Raw genomic sequence first — 19995 nt, 5'->3', positions numbered from 1 at the left:
CCAACCGAACAACCGGACTTTACCCGGGACATAAAAATATTGACAGTAATATTATTGGTCTTTTTCTGAGCCAGTTAGGGTCCCTGAACACTCTAACACCCGCATTAAAGCACAACACACCACTAACCAAGTTAACCCCTAAATCTAACTTGGTTTAACCTAACTAATACTTAACATCTAGTTGAGATCGAACTAGCTTACCCCCCCCCCTTGGGCCGATTCGGTTACCATGGGACTAATCTTGTACCATTTTTGAATTTTATATTCCATAGTGTCTCATATCAAGAGAACACTAGGACCTTTGGACCATGATCTTGATTTGTGTCTATAAGAAACAACACTTACACACATGATCTTACATTCCACACTTCACCATAAACTCACTCCCTCTTGCTCCCCACAACTCTCGGCCGAACCCCCCTCCCCTTCTACATCCATTTTCGAGTTCCATCCTCTCATTCCAAGGTTATACAAGCTTCAAGGGTCACGCATTAGGAGTCTTGGAGCAAACGGAAGACAAAGGACCTCTCCGCTTTGCTTTTATCCACCTCATCTTCGCATAGATTCTTCCCTAGCCCCGAGCTAGAGGTATAACACTTAAAACTCATACTCGAACTAATCTAAGGTGGTTAATAAGATTTGTAACGGTTAAAACTCGGAAACTTGCATTTTGAAGCTTTAAAGTCTACTAAAAACATGAATCTTGTTGGTTAAAAGCATAATAGTTGTGTAAAAGTTGTAGTATTTGAAAGTTGTGAATATTTAAGCCCGATCTACGTTGTGGTAGCTCGGATCACCATTTAACCCGGTTTGGTTAAGATCATGGATCTTGACATAAGCTTGTTTCGGACGGTACAAGGGTTAAAGGGTGAAACTCTACCACACGAGAAACATGAACTTGTGTAAAAGTATTTTTACTTGTAAAATAGTGTTTAAAACTAGCGGATCTACGTATCTGCAAGTGGTATTTTCAAAGGACCAAGTGTCGAGAAAATCATGTTTTCTAAAAGTCGGATAACACACTAACAAGCATGATTTTTACAAACCACAAGTGTATAAACACTTGTGAAATGAAAAGTTTTGACAAAATAACGATCTTTGTAAAAGATGACGGGAAGTTGTAAAGATGGATTTATTCTAAAAACGAGGTTTTTACGAGATTAAACTATTTTATACAAAGATCCACAAAATATAACGGGATCTACACTATAGTTTTCGGAAAAACTACAAGTTCATGTGATCATGTGATTTACATACTTGTCGACTAGTTTGATGTGTCGGAAATTGTTTGATTGAATCAAGAAGTTGTTGAAATGATTTTGTAAAAGAAAATGATACGCTTGAAAGCGTGGCCACCTCCAGTTACAGGGGAAACTCTGGCGAAATTTTTCTAAAAACATAACACTTAGAATTATTTACAAGTGTTAGAATTATTTTTGATATGTTTTCAAAATATATTTCGCCATGACTTTATTTACAAATATTCGGAGGTGGGATTTTCACAAAACTAAACGTGATAAATATTTATTCGGTAAATATATTTTCACCACACTGTTTATGATTATTTTGTGAAAATACACAAATATTATTTTTAGAGTAAAAAATAATATTTACAAACGTTGACGAATCCAAAATAATACAAACGCTTTCACAATAAACATATAAGTTACAACGGTAATTATTATTACCACACGATTACTAAAACGTAACTTACACATTATACAAAAATGATTATGAACGAATATTTTATCAACGTATTATTTTTGGGGAAAAATTATGTGAAATGGAAATATAATATTTTTGAGAAAAATATTTATATTTGGAATTAGAAATGAAAATATATTAAGTGAGACTTAATATTATAAATTGAACGCACATGTATTAAATCCCCCATCCTTGGGAAGGAGATTAACTACCAAGTACATGCAAAATATAAACACGAAATAGTTGTCTAACTATTTCCCAAAAACCTAAACTATAAAGCTAAGGCACGGCCATCCGTCTAATAGAATTAGTACATGTAGGTCGTCGCACAGCTGACATTCGGAGTACTTGGTAGAGACGCACTGACTGTGAGTTCATGTCCCCCTTTTCTCTTAACTGTTTTCAGTTTTCTAAACTGCGGGGGTGAAATACATGTTACTATGATTACGAGTACTTTTACACATGGTATGGTTAGCGTAAGGAGGGTTACTACTTAGATCATGTGAGTGGGTAGGCGCAACTTGAGGCCATTAATCCTCATTGTAGGACCGAGGGACAGTAGCAGTAGATCTATCTAGGTGTAGCGAGCCCAGCCCCAGGCCCAGCATAACGGACCTCGGGGTGACTTTGTGCCCAACGCAAAATCCGCTAGGTTTGAGTCTTCCTACTTGCACTTCACACATATCAATGGCCTTGCAAACCATTGGTGATCTCTTTTTCCTTATTTGCTACATACCAGGATTTTTGATAAATACAAAGGTTTATTTACTCACTTACACATGAACTCGCTCAACATTATTGTTGATTTTTCAACTTACATGTATTTCAGGGAATTAAAAGATCTGGCACGGTATGGCACGTTTTCCCGCTGCACTAGTTTCCAAGGTCATCTGGGGTTTAGGGAATGTGACTCTTTCCTGGACAAGTCACAGTCCTTAAACTGTGTTATGTTATGTTTAAGTTGTAATGTTTGTTGAACAAGGTTATGGTTGTTAGGGCGTGATCCCGTTTTAAAACAATGATACTGTATTTGGTTTTTAAAACTTAATGGATGATTCTTGCATGTTTTAATTCATATAGCTTTGTTATGATTAAGCTATGGTATTAAGAAGTCACACCAAATTAACCACGCTTCCGCAAAGCCAGGGTGTGACAGATCATCAGTTGATTAATAACAAAAATGTTGAAAAGTTGCAGATGGTTTTCCCAATTTCTTTAGCATTTGCTTTCATCATGGTGGTAGGCTAACATCACCTCCTGGACGTACATATGTAGGAGGCAAGATCAGTTATGTTGATTTGATAGATATTGATAAGTTTTCCATACATGAAGTCGATCTTATGCTTGATCAGTTAGGGTATAATAGCTTGAACCCAATGTATTACCAGTTTTTAAATCCTGAAAAAACCTTAGATGGTGGTCTTGAACACCTAAGCAGTGATCAAGACTGTCTGAACTTGGCTAGGTATGTTGAAATGCACAAGATTATCAATGTATATACCACTCATGGATTGAAAAACATGAAGGAACTGTTTATCTCACCTAGTAAACCTCCTAAACCTAGCATCACCATTGAAGAGATAGATGAAATTGGACCATATGCCATAGTTCCTATGAAGGAAAATGCAAATGTTGGACATAATGTTGGTCATGGGGAATCCGGCAGTAAGGTGCCAGTTAGTCCAGCATGGGTTGAGATTGAAGTGAATGTTAATGAGGATAGGGATGTTAGTGAGGTGATGTGTGTAAAATGCAACATATAAATTACATCAAATGAGGCATAAAACTAACCCTTTTTAAGTACTAATGTTGGGAAAAGAGTGTTTTTGTCTTCCTTTTGTATTTTCAGGATTAAATGGGCTTAAATTCACAAAAGAAGCAAAAAGACAGCTAAATCTAACATAAATACAAGAAAAGGAACATAATTGGATTGCCCGACCCCTCAACAGCATCCTCCCAAGCAAAATAGAGAAGGCAGAAGACTGAACATGCCCCGTGCTCAGCCAGCACGGGGCCGTGCCCAAGAAGCAGCAGAAAAGACAAACCTATAGAAGCTTCTATTGCCCACCACGGGGCCGTGCCCAGTGAACACGGGGGCGTGGTGAAAGTACAGCAGGCGCATTAATTGTAATTGCAAATTACAATTAAAGAAGAGAGAGAATGTCAGACAGGCACGGGGCCGTGTCCAGCGGACACGGGGCCGTGCCCAGCCTTCTGTTTAGCCTATAAATAGGAGTGCTTGGTTTCATTGCAACTCATCCCTTGGCACACCACCTCTCTCACACTTCATCCACCACCCACCACCATCACAACACCATCATCCACCACCATCATCCATTGTCCATCATAGAGTGTGTGAGTCGTCTCGGGATCCAAGATTGATCGTAAGAGGTCTTGACAATCAAGGCCATGTTTGCCTAAGTCTCTTACATCACTTGGTGAAGACAAGTTTTTAGTATAATACTTTTTATTTTTAATCTTTTGCACTTTTTATTTGGTTTTGTATTAATGACTTTAATAACTAGTTGCTTATGTTGAAGGTGATCTTTCCTTATCGTTTGTCCGTGGTGTCTTGGCATTATTTTACTGTCTATATAAAATAAAAGATTTTCACCATTCATATCTCCACGTCTATATGGAGGTATGTTGGCTACCTGGTCGGGGTTAAGGGAACGGTTTGGTAAGGGTCTTGCCCTTGTTCAGCGTTTAGAGGTCCTGCAAGGGACCTGGGTCAAATTTAGTAGGATCTCCTTCAATACCCATAGGTATTGGATGGCGGGGATCCAAACTCTTTGACCCCCTCATAAGTTAACTACTATTAATACTATAACCCGGCTATTTAGGACTGTATCCCTGCTGACTCAGACTACTTACTCGAGGGTAACGTCACCTCCAAAAGAGGGGCCTACCATAATTTGCATTAATAACTTAATTCATTATCTTTCAATAATCCGGCCCTTTAGGATTGTATCCTTGCTGACTCAAACTACTGGGTTGAGGGTAACGTCGCCTTCAAAAGAGGGGCCTACTACAATAACTAAGATAATCTCTTAAACAAGTGCAAAAGTGCGAAAATAATCAAAGGTTATACTAATACACGAGTCGGATCCAAGTGATTCATCTTGTCTATCTGTTTTTATTTTTATTTTATTTTTTAGCATTTAGTTAGTTTTTATTTTCTTAGTTTAAAAATCTTTTCTAACATTTTTTGATTTGATTAGACGTTGAGGATAAACCGGTACTAAAAGCTCTTGTGTCCTTGGACGACCTCGGTATCTTACCAACACTATACTACGTCCACGATGGGTGCACTTGCCCATATGTGTGTTTAGTGTTAGTAAATATCGTGTTTTATAAATTTAAAACTTGGCTAAAAGTGTAAAAAAGGGCTTAAATATACATCTAAAATATAACACACTTCACGCACATCATGAGGATAGGGATGTTACTAATTCAATATCTAGGTTTATTCTTGTTTCTAATTGCAATATATTGTGCAGAGAATACTTCCTACAATCACAAAACTGTTTCCTTGTGTTGAGCATCGATACTGTCTTCGCCACATACATGAAAACATGAAAGTTAGTTTCAAAGGAGATCTTTACAAGGAGAAGCTTTGGAAGTGTGCTACTGCAACAACGGTCCAAGAATTTACACTTGCTATGGATGACTTAAAGGCTTCCAACAAGAAATCTCACTTATGATTGTCAAAGATTCCTCCTTTATATTGGTCAAGGTCTTATTTTTCAGGTATTTTTTAGTTTTTCAAGCTCACTTATGTATTCATTAGTTCACTTATGTATTCATTTGTTCCTACTTTTGGCACAAGGAGGGTTGTTTCTGATATAGTGCTTAATAACATGTGTGAGGTTTTCAATGGAAAGATAGTAGAAGGCAGGGACAAGCCTATCATATCAGCACTTGAATACATAAGGGAGTATCTAATGAGGAGAATAGTAACTGTGTTGAACATAATGGAGAAAAGTGAAGGCTTGCTTACACCCAAGGCAACAGAAAGTTTTGAGGGGATCAAAAGAGATGCAACCGCTTACCATGTTCAGTGGAATGGGGGGGGGGGGGATTTCTATCAGGTTAGTGGAAAGCCAAATCATGCTCGTGTAGTGAATTTGACTGCAAGGACATGTAGTTGCAGAGCCTGGGAAATAACAGGTAATTTCACTCTTGGTTTTTTGAAGTTGGTTTTTGTTAACTGGATGTTGGTTTAAAGGTTGAATATGTTTTATAGGAATGCCATGCAGACATACTGTGGCTACAATTTGGGAGAAAGCTGCTAATGGGGGCAGGGTGGGTGCTTTGGAGAGTTGGGTACATCCGGTTTATACAATGGAGAGGTGGAAACAGGTGTACTCTTTTAGGGTGAACCCTATCAATGGTAGGACTTTATGGACAAGGGTACACGCTCCTACAACGATTACACCCCCAAAACACCACACCCAGGTTGGTAGACCAAAGAAATTGAGGAAAAGATCTGCAGTGGAGCTTGAAGAGATGACCTGATCAGGAAGGTTGTCCAAAAAGCACACTAAAGGGGCATGTTCAAAGTGTAAGAAGACTGGACATAATTCCAGGACTTGCAAGGGTCAAGGTGAAGCTGTCAAGACTGGCAAATCAGGGAAGAGTGGCAAGGCAGAGAAGAGTAGGAAGGCAGCAGCAAACTGAACCTGTTTGAACTTGTTTTATGTATTTTGAACGTGTTTTATGTCTTTTGAAAATGTTGGTTGCTACTATTTAGATGTTTGTGAACTTTTGGGTAGTTACTTTTGGTGTTTATAAACTGCTGGTAGTTTTTGGAACATGAATCAGGTTTGGTTATAATATGGTAAGTAGTTATTGGTGTTTACTGTTTGTTTTGGTTTGAATGTCACTTGCTGGACATCGTTTGGTCCTTACAGATGTCAATTGCTGCACATGGTTTGTTTTGGTCACTTTGTTTTGGTTTGAATGGGTCAGCTTGTTTATGTCAGTTTGTTTTGGTTTGAATGGGTCAGTTTGTTTTGGTCGTCTTGTTTTACTTTGAATGTCAATTGCTGCACATCGTTTGGTCATTACAGGTTAAGGTTCGTCTTGTTTTGGTCACTTTGTTTGAATGGTTCAGTTTGCTTTGGTCGTCTTGTTTTGGTCAGCTTGTTTTGGTCAATTTACATTGGACATTGCACATCACAAAACTGCACATAACATATAACACACTAAAAAGCCATAACATACATCACAAACTTAGATCTTGTCATTCAAAATTAGATCTTGTCATTTTACACATACTGCACATCATGTATAACACCTTAAAATGCCAGAACATACGTCAAAATACAGATCCAACTGCACACCAAATACTTTTTCAAATTTCTTGACTTTGCTTCAAGCTTCATGTTCTCTTGTTGCAGCTTCATGTTCTCTTCTTCCAGCATCATGTTCTCTTGTTGCAGCTTCATCTTATCAGATTCCAAGTTGTTCTTAGCCCTAAGCAATCCAGGTATGATATTTATGCACCTTTGGCACGTTTGCTGATCGAACCATCCAATAAATGGACAGTTTAAACCCTACATTTTACCAAATCAAAACATTAAAGTCAAAAACGACATTACCTTATCTAATCGAACCATCCAGCCATGCATTAAACATTACCTGGACAGGACAAGAATAAAAACGACGACCCGGATTCTTCTTTGTCCATGAAGTTTGTATAATCGCTTCCCTTCCACAATGGCAGTTGACCATGGCGACGAACCCTAAATTGCAGATTTATGATGAACCCTAATTTGAAACAGGTGAAAGGAATGGTGCAGGTTATAAATAAAGGGGAAAGACAACTGGCAGGTGAAATTACATTTCTACCCTCATGTGCCCTGCACATGACTTCATTTAACTGAAAAATATAACTGGGTTTGCCATAAAGGACATAATGTTCAACATTTCCAAACATTAAGTACAGAACTCATCAATTTTAAAGGTAAAGGACAACGCCTGAAATTTGGGACAAACATAAAGGACAAAACTTTTAATTTACTCTAGAAATAATAATGCCACATGTCATTTGCTACTCCAATTTTACAATTTTTATTTATATTTTTTAATTTAATCCTTTTATTAATATTAGATGTGGCATAAGATTCTTTTATTAATATTAGATATATATTATTGATTAGTTTTATTTAGATACTCAAAATATTTTAGATTTTCGCAATGAACGAATAACAAAATATTCTAAATTAGTATTAGCGATAAAAACATTAATATAAATTATATTATTGTAAATGTAATATATTTAAATATTATAAATATTAATTATATAGTTTTTCTTTCTTCAAATTTTTATGCGAATAGAATTCTCTCCTTTAATTAAATATAATATTAGTTAAATATAATTAATATAATAATTTGTTCTACAATAATTCTAATAGGTATCTAATATTAAAATTAATAACCGTACTTATTTTTTTAAGATGTGTTATGAATTATATTAATTTACTAATAGTATTATTAATATATTATTTATTATATTAAGGTATTGTATTGTAAACAACTTCAATATTTAAATGATATAAAGATAAATAGGTTCTCAACGTGTTCAATCAATCTAATCGGAGAACATCTCCAGGTTTGCATTTATGACTATAATTTCTAGATCTATTATCAAAATGCATATCAGGATTTCAAAATTAAAAAACAAAAAAAAAATAGTTAATCTCAAGCTATCCATGTTCATCTAAATGGCAATCTATAAACATCACCGCTAATAACAGTTTTAACTTTACCAAAGCATAGAGGTTTACCTTTTTTTATTAATATACCAATGTCACACCCCAACCGATGGCGGAAACATCGAGATGAGACGTACAAACTGTTCAAAGACATCATAACACTAAATGTGACAATATAATTAAAATTTCATTTATTAAAATACCAAAGTTCATACATTGTCATAGAAAAGGAAATAACATAACATCAAACATAGATTATTTCAAGGTGGGTTTCTAAGCCATCCTATTTATTTCTTCAAATCTTGATTCCTCATCCTGCAGTATGCATTTAAAATAAAGTCAACAAAACATGTTGGCGAGTATACAAGTTTGAATATAGTCTAATATGATTAAAATAGTTTAACATGATCAAATCCACGTGACTACATGATTTCATATTAACAGTTATACTCGTAACGATGAATCTATGTGTTCAAACCAAAGTTTAACGCAATTAACATAGCCTAACCCAAAAAGGGTGGTAACATGAGTAACATAGAATAATCCTAACAATACCCATAATATTATGGGAGGGGCGTTACAACCTACAGCGCTGCCATTGTTAGGGGAGGCTTGCAAAGTTAACGAACACACAATCATAAATGTTTAACATTAGCATAACATGATTAACATGAGTCAAATAGATTCACATGAAATGTGGATTGATAGTGCAAAAAAATGTTTAACATAGTGTTTTTTATATAGGAAATGCATACAGCACCCAAAATGTGATAAAACAGAAAATGGGTCATGTATACTCACCTTAGGTTGCGTTGCGTTTTTCTTGGAATAATTAAGAACAAGAGATTTCCCAAGAGGATGTGCACAAGAGAATTACCCTATTAATTTTGAGGATTTGTTAAATATTGGGAACTTTAGAGATTATTTAAATAGCAAGGCAAAAAAAATAATAATTCTGTTTTTTTTTCAAAATAAATTCTGTTTAAAAATAATAAAATATAAATTCTGTTTTATTGAAATAATAATTCTGATTTTAATAGTAATTAAATAATAATTCTGATTTAATAAAAATAATAATTCTGATTTTAGAATATAATAAATCTGAAATAAAATAGCAAGAATAATAATTCTGAAAATTTATAAATAAATTCTGATTTTATAAAAATTCTGATTATATAATAAATTTTGATTTTATATTAATTCCGAAAATAATTCTGATTATTTTGTTATAAAAATTCTGATTTTAAATATAAATTCTGATTTTAAATAAAATATTAAATCTGATTATAATAAAAATATAATAGTTTAGATTTTAAATGGTATATTAAATAGTAATACTGAAAATTAAAAATATAAATCTGATTTATTTCAAAAAAAAAACTCTGATTATATATATAAAAGAAAAAAAAACAGATCTGATTTATTTTATAAAAATTCTGAATATATATAAAACAGAAGTAATAATTCTGTTAATAAATTTCAGATTACTAAATTTGTTTTAATAATATTTCTGATAATATAAATTAATAATATTAATAGTAATAATATTAATAATAATAATAATAATAATAATAATAAACTGAATCTGTAAATAAAAGAAAACGGGAAAAAAACGAAATCGAAACGAGAATTCGTACCGGACACAGTCACCGGAGGCGGCGACGGCGGTAACGGCGGTGGTCGACGGTGGCGCGATGGTGGTCGAAGTTCCGGCGAGCTTGTTGTTCCCGGTAAGACTTGAAATGGTTTCGGTTTTGGTTTCGGTTCGTATCGTGCGTAAAGGATCGAATGATGAAGTTTTTGTCGGGTTTATATAGAGATGAAGGCCTTCGGTTACAGACCATGAAAGGTCACAACGTTTTTCCGGTAAGCAATCGAAGGGTCGGAGAAGACGAAGAACAGGCGGTTTATATTTTTTTTTTTAATTCAGCGCAATTAATGATAGGTTAAATATAATTTAAATTCAACATATGTCGGATGTGGTATTCCCGACCGAGTGGTTGAGTTGTTGTCTGTTAAGCAAGAGGTACCGAGTTCGATTCCCGTCCCACGCGCGGTTCACCCTCTTTTTTATTAATAGTTATCCTGACTAACTGGGTTAGAAAACTCAGTTAGTGCTGCCCCTTTGATAACAGTAACCCAGTTAGCTGAATTAACTGGGTTTTCACTAACAGAGTTAGTTTAATTAACCAAAATACTCAAAATCATTAAAAAAATCTGTTTTTAATATTTATTTATTTAATTTTAATTATTAATTTATTTATTTAAAATATTAATAAAATAATATAAAAATCATTTTAACCCAAATTTCGATATTTTACCGAATTAACGTATAAATTCCCAATTTTTGTACAGTTTAGGGTAATCTCTTGGCAACGATGAATTTGAGAGCTGAGATTAAGATGTAATTTCACTGTTTTACGTGTTTAGCATAGTTTCAACATGCTTTCAATTGTTTCGACAATACATAGCATTCAAACACAAATATGAATAAAATCATGCATTTTCATTATGATTTCAAGTCTCGAGTACAATTTGTGAATAAAACCAAATACCACAAAGGTACAACTTACAAAAATAGAAAGTAAAGTAGACTTGCCAAAAATGGAAAGATTGAAAATACGAGGTGTCACAACCAAAAAATACCATATTACAACTATTATTCTTCAATATTTCAAAAAAAAAAAAACAAAATCTGAATACTTTCATAATAGAGTCATACTTGCTATGAACGAAGTTGTACAGAAAGTAAATGAACACCTACTTTCATTGCTTCCCAACAGAGAAAAAGAATAACAAAGTTATGTAAACTGGTGCACGTATAAAAATAATTCACTTGTGTAAATTTGTGCAGATATTGTAAAGTTACATGATTTCTATCTTTAGATCTGTGTAATACACAGGCTTATAATCAATAATAATTTAATACAAGTCTATACTCACCAGATGTCCTAAATGAAGTTATATTTTTAGGCTTGCCAAACCATTGATAATTACTAAAGGTCAGTGTTTCAGTGACGTGATGGAAATAACGGTTTATGTAATGGAACTCGACTTTATATCCTATCACTGTTTGATTAGGTTATTGAGGCATCATATTATCCGGAAGTAATACTGGCACTCGAACGTTTATCCCTAGATTTCGTTTAATACCGCCAAATATAAGGATTCCATCTAAATTGAAAAGAAAACAGTTTCCTCTCGCCCTATGTTTTGGCATGTAAAGTTGGTTTGTTTCTAAAATAATCCGTTTTTACCAATGACCAACTGTTGTGTATTCTATGGTAAAATAAATCACTTGTGTAAATTTATGAAGACAATATAAAATTAAATAATTTATAATTTTATATCCTTAAACCCGTGTAATACACGGATCCAGATAACACGAAGTGATGAGTTGGTTATTACTTCTATAGTTATTTGTTTATATTTTTATACTATGAGGCTGTTTTTTTATACTAACCCTCAGAAGACCAACGAGTCACACATTAAGCATAGCAATTTTATCAAAAGATGAATTTAATTTTTATTAAACCCTATAAAATTATAATAGAATTATTATTGTTCATTTCTATAAATAAAATAAAGTACAATAAAAAAGCCCTAACATTTCATCATGGATAGGTCTATTCAAAGAAACAGTCCGATCGAAAATGAACTATAAACTTACACAAAACGAATCAAATAAAAACAAACATTAAATCACAACACGACTTTTGCTCAGGTGATTTAAATGACTTAAATGAAGATTATGATGATTGAAAAAGATTGATTAACCAAAATAAAGTTAAGTGTCTATTAATTAATAATTAAAGCGACCAAATTGAATAATCAGCATGTTTTTGTCTCTCTGTCGTTTGATACGTTCGGCTCATTGGCGTCGGAGGCGGTTCGGTTCTTGGCTAGAGTTCAGCGTGTGGTCCACAACAACTTTTTGACCCCTCTGAGGTGAGGCTTTTTTTAGTAGATTAGGGTTTTCTATTCAGAAGGAGATGACGACACAATTTGTTACTACCTGCCATCGTTAGGTAATTAATTTGCCCTCGTGATATATAAAAAAAATGAATATTTTATAAAGAAAATAACAAACAAACAAAAACGGTCAAGAGTGAAGAAGAAGAAGACCCACCAATCCACCCCTAGAAAAAATCAACCACAATCAATAAAAACCCAACTTCATGATACTCACGTTCTTCTTCTTCTTCCTCCTCCTCTATTGAATCTCAAAACAATATTATTTTACTCATTTCTTGTTCAGTTATTCTTACAATCATGGCAGATGTTTCTTCTTCTTCTTCTTCTTCATCTTCACAAGCCCATGAGCCCACATTATCCCATAACGTAAATCAAGAACCAGAAGATGATGATGATAACAATAACAATAATGATGTAATGAACAGGGAAAATAAGGATGATGATAATAATCAGTTGTCATTATTAGCACTTTTGTTGGCTCTGTTTAGGAAATCTTTCTGGGTTGGTTCTAATTCTGCAGTGGCTCAAGAAACTGGGATGGAGATTGGATGGCCCACTGATGTCCGCCACGTGGCACATGTTACGTTTGATAGGTTTAATGGGTTTCTTGGTTTGCCTGATGACCTTGAACCTGAAGTGCCCAGAAGAGCCCCTAGTGCCAGGTACATACATATGTTTGTTTGTGACAGTTTTGACAGTTAAGTTTGGCATAATTAGAAGAATCTTGATTGGGTTTTGGATCTTGTTTTAGTTATCTTTATGGTCTTATTTAGGGCTGCACACAAACTTGTTCGTGTTCGTTTGTTAAGAGATATATGTGTTCACGAATTGTTGTAAAAAAAAACCGGTTTTAGTATCGAAACCGGGGAAAAAAAAAAACTAAAGCCGGTTTTTTAAAAAACATGTTTTAACCCGAATTTGTAGAGTGGTTAGTATTCTTGATCTTTGAACCCGGTTTAAAAACTGAACCTGTTTAAAAAAAAACCCGGTTTAAACCGGTTAAAAACTAGTTTTTTTTTAACCCAAACCGGTTTTAAACCGAACCGGTTAGTACCAGTTTGGGTTCTCATTGTATAAAACTGGTAACCGTTTTTTAAAAATCACTTTTTTTTTTCTAAAAAAAAAACCTGTTTGGTTAAAAACCGAACAGGTTTAAAGAAACAACCGATTTGTACACCTCTAACTATTCATGAACACTTACCAAACGATATTTTATGTTTGTGTTTGTTTGTTAAGAAAGTGAACATGTTCGTGTTCGTTTGTGTCCATTTGTAGATTTTAGGTAACGAACGGAAACTGACATCGATGAATACAAATGGACACAAACTAATGTTTATGAACACAAATGGAAACAAACGAACACAAACAAGCGTTCATGAACAGAATATATAATAACTGACACTAGTTAAATATATTCTCTGTCGGAATTTTGAAGTCTTTAAACAAAATATAAAAACTAAAACACTAATGAACTATCGAACATAAAGGAACACGTTACCGAACGTTCATGAACATAAGTGAACGAACGTGGCCTCTGTTCATGTTCGTTCATTTAACTAAATGAACGAAATTTTATATTCGTGTTTGTTTGTTTAATAAACGAACAAACACAAACGAACTTCCCGCCGAACGGTTCACGGACTGTTCGCTGAACGTTTGGTTCGTTTGCAGCCCTAGTCTTATCTCTAGTTATGAGAAATGTTGCCACTTTTGTTTCGCTTTCGATTATTTGCCTCTTGTTCTTGATTTCGAACAACTAGTTTAAATCTTGATGTAGTCAATTTAGATAGCATACTTTAGGGGCGTGTTAGATACACAACCAATTTTAAGTAGAGAACCGCATAATCATCTTGTGCGTGTTAGATACGGTTATAGAGCTTAATACTTGCCTTACGTATCAAGTGTTTACACGGTTATCGCAATTTTCTAGTCAAAATTAGTTCTGTATTGAACGCGTATCACATACTTTATCGAGTTCAAGTCAAATTCAAAACAGAAAAAATATCAATTGTGAAGATTTTACAGTTCATTTACTTTAAACTTCTGCCTAACAATTTGTTTTTCTTTTTTTTTTTATGATTTGTAGTGCTACTGTTTTTGGCGTTTCAACCGAATCAATGCAGTTGTCATATGATTCCAGAGGAAACAGTATCCCTGTTATAATCATGCTTATGCAACAATGTTTGTATAGTCAAGGTGGTCTGCAGGTCTGTTAATCTTACTACGCCCTTTTTTTTGTGTTAAAACGATAATTAATAAACGGGTCGTTGACCTTTTAACTGTATGCAGGCTGAGGGTATTTTTAGAATTAACGCGGACAATAACCAGGAAGAACATCTGAGAAACCAGTTGAACAGTGGCGTGGTTCCGGATGGTATCGATGTACACTGTTTGGCTGGTCTTATTAAGGTATATGATATGATTATTGTTTTATTGTGTTGCGATTAATGTTTAAATATTGTGGTTAACTTGATCTGATAATAATACAGGCATGGTTCAGAGAACTGCCGACGGGGATTTTGGATCCGCTTTCACCTGAGCAAGTAATGCAGTGTCAATCAGAGGAAGACTGCACCGCCCTTTGCCGCCTTCTGCCGCCAACGGAAACCGCTCTTCTTGATTGGGCCATCAATCTGATGGCTGATGTTGTCCAACACGAGCATCTCAACAAGATGAATTCGCACAATATTGCAATGGTTTTCGCCCCAAATATGACTCAGGTTTGTTAGTTTACTGTTTTACATGTGGTAAAAATTAACGGAAACGTATGAATTTGGTTCACTGTTTTTGCTGCAGATGGCGGATCCACTGAACGCGTTGATGTATGCAGTTAGAGTAATGAACTTTTTGAAAACATTGATCTTGAAAACCCTTCGTGAACGACAGGATTCGGTTGCTGAATCGTCTCAAGCCTCACCACGAGAATCACCGTCGGATGAAAACAGCGATCAAGGGCCTGGAATGAATCCACATGCGCAACAAAATCTTGATGAAAATGAAGAGACAGGACACGAAGATGATCATCTTCGAAACATAACTGCCACAGAAGAATCTGATGGACCCGGGTTGTGTAATTCACCTGCTCAATCTCCACCCATCGAGCCAAAGACCCACGAGGTTGACCATACCCATAAACCCAAACCGGTGGCTAAGTCAAGTGATCCAGAAAAGATCAAACCGGTGGCTTTAGTCTCCAATCAAAGTTCTGTAAATTCTCAAACCGAAAAGATCGAAGCATCACGTTGATTGAAAGAGATGTTTGTATGGTAAGATATGTTCTTGCGATTTCGATTTCGATTTCAAATCTGTAAAAAACTCTGAAACTTTGTTTGTTTTTGCATAGATTTTTCTTGTCAGTTGTAAATTTACTAAATAACCATGTAAGAAGCTTTGTGTTTTGGTATTAGTCTTTGCAAATTCATTTGAATTTAGTTAATTTACCAAATTTATCATGCAATGTGAAATAATAAAAATCCTTAACAAACACCGTTGAACCTACCCAACCCGCACAAGTCAACAGAATATGGCTACAAAACATAAATCACGACACAAATTACGGTCTTCATAGTCCGCTTGATCAACTCTTGTAATACAAAAAAACAATCTGCCATTGTGTATCCAGTCCAGTATGGATTACAGAATCATGTCATTCTTATTTTTCAGAACGTTGAACTTGATACGGGATCTTCAATCTAGAGGCTCTTCGGTCTTCTTGTCTTTGGACAGATAGTACCATCCAAAAGCACTAAGACCAGTTACCGCACCCGCTACAACAGCATAATTCCTGTGGATATCACTTGATACTCCTTTTGGTGGAGTAATGGGCTCACTTGCTTTTGCCTCACTGACATTTACAGCGGGTGTCTCTTCCGGTTTTGGACCCTGAAATGCCAATCACAGAGCTCAAAAAAATCTGTAGCCGTAAAAATATGGGTGGGTCAGATCAAATGGGTTGGGATTGAAATGGGTCATTCTTTAGTACCGATTGGGTTAACTCGTAAACTCTTTTTTGTCTAAAAACATAAATATTACAATGATATTTTCAACTCATTTAACCCGTTCCCATTTGTTATTTGACCCTTTTGAGAAAGAGAAACAGATCGAGAGAAACCTTGTTTGCAAGCTTCTCCAACTTTTCACGCTCAGTTTTCTGCAAGATTAAGATTGAATGCAAAATTAAAATTTGAGTGACTGAACATGCAGATTAAGGATTATTGGTGGATTTTTTATAACTGAATTAGGAAAAAAAAGAACCACTCATGATCAACATGTATAACATGTACAAATCTCTTTGCGTATTAAGAACACGCGCGCGCGCGCGCGCGCGGGGGGGGGGGGGGGGGGGGGGGGGGGCATTTAGAGGTGCAAAGACATATATTAATATAACCCACATTTTGGAAGTTTACCTTCCACGGTCTCATATATATTTCTAAAGGATAGATAGCGTCAAATTTACCATTTTAAAAATGGATTGTTCTCTATGCATGTTCAAGAATTGCTACCATTTTCATGTGATGTTATCAAACTTGTAGGAGAGAAACATTAGTATCATCTGCTTCAGAAACAAGCATCACTTGAAAACTTCTTGAGGTAAAATATAACAAAGTAAATATAAATTTCTATACAAGCATGAGGCTAATACATAAGTAGATATGTGCGTAGCAATAAAGCTATTTTCATCTCAAAGCCTAGTAATAACAGAACCTTAAAAATCCTATATATAAGCATCTATACTACTCATAAAACAAGACAGACTTCCAAACACCTAAAATGAGTTACCAGAAAAAGAAAATATAACCAGAAACTCAGAAACCAACTATTGTTGATGAAGAAGGAAACGTCACAAGAAAATGTGTTCTTTTACATTGGAAAATCAAGAATAAACAAACATGTTTTGGTTTCACGAAAATGACCATGTCGCGTGTGTATGAGCATTGAATAGTCAAAGCAAGTTTACAGTATAGACTATGGTAATTACTCTTTATATTATAATTACCTTGATGTAGACATTTTCTGCAGCCTTCTCCTCCTCACCAAGTACTTTACCACCGGTTGAGAACCTACGGGATACAGATCTAACAAACTGTCTTGTAGCCATGCTGAGGCGTCTAAAATCACTTTCACTTCAAAAAATGAGAAATCTATAAGTTTGGATGATAAATCTTTATGGATGTAATATTAGCTTATTTAACAATCCTTAGTCTTCGTAGAGTACATTACTGTGTTTTATAAAGTGTTTGGATAATATATTTGATTTGACACAATACGTGCAAGCTTCAGTGTGTATGCAAAAGTTGCAAGCAATGCAAAACCTGATTTGTGAAGTTCCAATATAAAGGTATATTCTACTATGTGCCTCATGCTAACATAAACTTATGTACAAGTGACTCCGGTAATAAATTACCTGTAACCCGTGTAGTTAACTAAACGTCCCCAATGCCTAAGTGAAAACAAAAATGCTACATAACAACAAAAATTATAACATCAAGGCAACAAAACAGTCACCAAGTTGTCAGTCGTCACTCGTCACAACCAATATTATGTCCATAGTTGTTAAAAGCCATCGCCTCTTGTGCCTAGGCCCATTTTTCAGGCGAGGCAAGGCAGTTGCGCTTTAAGTCGAGGAAATTGCGCTTTAATTCTCCAGGTGATGGTTCAGGCGCACATTCCGGCGAGATTCCTAGATTCCGGAGAGTTTCTGGCCAAATTCTCTAAATTCCGACAAGATTCTAGCCAGATTTCTACTTTTATTCAAGGAAAACTACTTTTCTACACTAATACACTAATAATTTGGTACTAACTATATGATATAAAGTGTTACATAATAGACTCTGTTTATTTTATTTGAAGAATAGTATTTTTTTTCTAATACATTTACATAATATATTTTTTAATTTTTTTCATTATGCGCTTTATTTTTCTCAGGCCCTCGCTTTTTTTTGCGTTTTGCGCCTAGGCCCCAGGCGAGGCCTATGCGCCTTGAGTGCACCTAGCGCCTTTAATAACTATGATTATGTCCGGCCATGACAATCACAACGGAGTTCAGATTTCCTACTAACAATAGTTTACTCCACGTGAGGCACTAAAAAAATCCTATAAACATGTTCATATGTTGTAAGTGGTCATATACAACTCATTTATGCATTTTACAACCTTCAAACAATGAAACAGATATTTACTAGTAACAATCACTAGATCAAAACAATATGAATTCAACAACCGTTTTATTAATCCGTATTTCAACGCATCAACTATCTACACAGACGATGATGATGTGTGTTTCTATGTGTGTTTGTGATTACTTGTGGATAATAATATCAAACATTAACACAAATTCGGTGAGTTTATTGGAGATCAGTCTCAATATAATGGCGTTTTGATGCGCAATCGAACTGTGGAAATGAAAATGTGGAAGAATCTCTGTATCATCGCTTTGAATTGTTAATCTATACTGTAAACTAACATTGTTTATCTAATCTAGCTGGTTGATCGTATAATAATATCGTGATTAGATGAAAAACGCCGAAATTAGTTGCAGAGAGAAGATGCTTACCGGAGATAGATCGGAGTTTGAATTGGGGATTTCGGCTGGTAGACTTATGGTGGTGGAGTTACCTGCTGTTGGCCCAAATAGGGTTACCAATGTAAAAAGGGAAATAAATAAGTTGGGCACCCATTCTTTTTTCTACTAAAGTGCAATTTGCGTTTTTTTATTTACAGACGAGATCAATTTGCGTCTCTATTTTTAAAATCTCACATTACAGATCAATTTGCGTCTCTATTTTTAAAATCTCACATTACAGACGAGATCAATTTGCGTCTCTATTTTTAAAATCTCACATTCTAAGCATGGTGGTTTACGTTTTGTTATACTGGTAACTAGTAATGCTGTTAGTTTTTTTAATTAATATTTAACGGAATGGGGGCATTTTAGTCATTTAACACTCAAACAACACCCTTTCTCATATACCACCACCCACCTTACCAGAGAATTTGCACCCCCAAGCTTACCATCACCTACTTGACACTCTTCAATCAACCCACCAACGACGACCCCAAGTCCTGAACCATCTTGCGATGCCAATTGATCCAACCATGATATGCCTGACTTTATGACTCGATAACACTTTATAACACGCCAAATTTGAATTTGACTAATTGATAGGTTGAGGCAAAGTATAATATATGTGACATTAATACCTTTTAATATTATAGGATTTATAAAACATAAAAACTAGTCTTATGACAAAACACACTAAAAGGGTTCGGTTTACGTAGCTTTTTGAATAAAATGAAATTTAAATAACTGGATTTTGAATTAAAGTTTGTTAACAGCATTGAACTTTGAAAGAAATGAAATTTAACAAATAAGTTGAAATGTTTTTGTCAGCCAAAAAAAATGGCTAACAAAAACAATAATGTTTTGTTAGTTAACTTTGAAAGAAGTTATGGTATGCGATGACGGCGGCGACGAGAGAGATGGAGGTGCCAACGATGGTGATCTTGGTAGCAATTACGACATTATGGCGGTAGCTGTTACGGTGACGAGATGATAGGTACAACGATGGTAGCGATGGTAGGGGCAGTGTTGAATTCA

At 34.9% G+C, this 19995-nt stretch overlaps 2 protein-coding genes across 2 annotated transcripts; one reads left to right on the top strand and one right to left on the bottom strand.

Moving 5' to 3' along the window:
- Positions 1-12525: 12525 nt before the first annotated feature.
- Positions 12526-15801, top strand: LOC110898118 (rho GTPase-activating protein 5). Its single transcript, XM_022144869.2, has 5 exons — positions 12526-13060; positions 14485-14605; positions 14688-14807; positions 14888-15118; positions 15195-15801. The coding sequence occupies exons 1-5, from the start codon at positions 12696-12698 to the stop codon at positions 15642-15644; spliced, it is 1287 nt and encodes a 428-aa protein (XP_022000561.1). The 5' UTR covers positions 12526-12695; the 3' UTR covers positions 15645-15801.
- Positions 15802-15857: 56 nt separating this feature from the next.
- Positions 15858-19105, bottom strand: LOC110898119 (uncharacterized protein At2g27730, mitochondrial). The gene is made up of 4 exons (XM_022144870.2): positions 18952-19105; positions 17395-17521; positions 16510-16548; positions 15858-16280 (listed from the first exon to the last, which is right to left on the bottom strand). Exons 2-4 carry the CDS (start codon positions 17494-17496, stop codon positions 16086-16088), a joined length of 336 nt encoding a protein of 111 aa, XP_022000562.1. The 5' UTR covers positions 17497-17521; positions 18952-19105; the 3' UTR covers positions 15858-16085.
- Between the last annotated feature and the right edge of the window lie 890 nt (positions 19106-19995).

This window comes from Helianthus annuus, chromosome 13, assembly GCF_002127325.2.
Source record: "Helianthus annuus cultivar XRQ/B chromosome 13, HanXRQr2.0-SUNRISE, whole genome shotgun sequence".
Lineage (NCBI taxonomy): Eukaryota > Viridiplantae > Streptophyta > Magnoliopsida > Asterales > Asteraceae > Helianthus > Helianthus annuus.
This window is presented reverse-complemented; position numbering and strand designations above follow the sequence as displayed.

Excerpts from the sequence above, each read along its gene's own strand:
- LOC110898118 (XM_022144869.2), top strand. The coding sequence starts at position 12,696 with ATGGCAGATGTTTCTTCTTCTTCTTCTTCTTCATCTTCACAAGCCCAT. Across the intron at positions 13,061-14,484 it reads AGAAGAGCCCCTAGTGCCAG|TGCTACTGTTTTTGGCGTTT; the intron begins GTACATACATAT and ends TATGATTTGTAG. Across the intron at positions 15,119-15,194 it reads TCGCCCCAAATATGACTCAG|ATGGCGGATCCACTGAACGC; the intron begins GTTTGTTAGTTT and ends TTTTTGCTGCAG.
- LOC110898119 (XM_022144870.2), bottom strand. The coding sequence starts at position 17,496 with ATGGCTACAAGACAGTTTGTTAGATCTGTATCCCGTAGGTTCTCAACC. Across the intron at positions 16,549-17,394 it reads CAGAAAATGTCTACATCAAG|AAAACTGAGCGTGAAAAGTT; the intron begins GTAATTATAATA and ends TTAATCTTGCAG. Across the intron at positions 16,281-16,509 it reads TGGAGAAGCTTGCAAACAAG|GGTCCAAAACCGGAAGAGAC; the intron begins GTTTCTCTCGAT and ends TTGGCATTTCAG.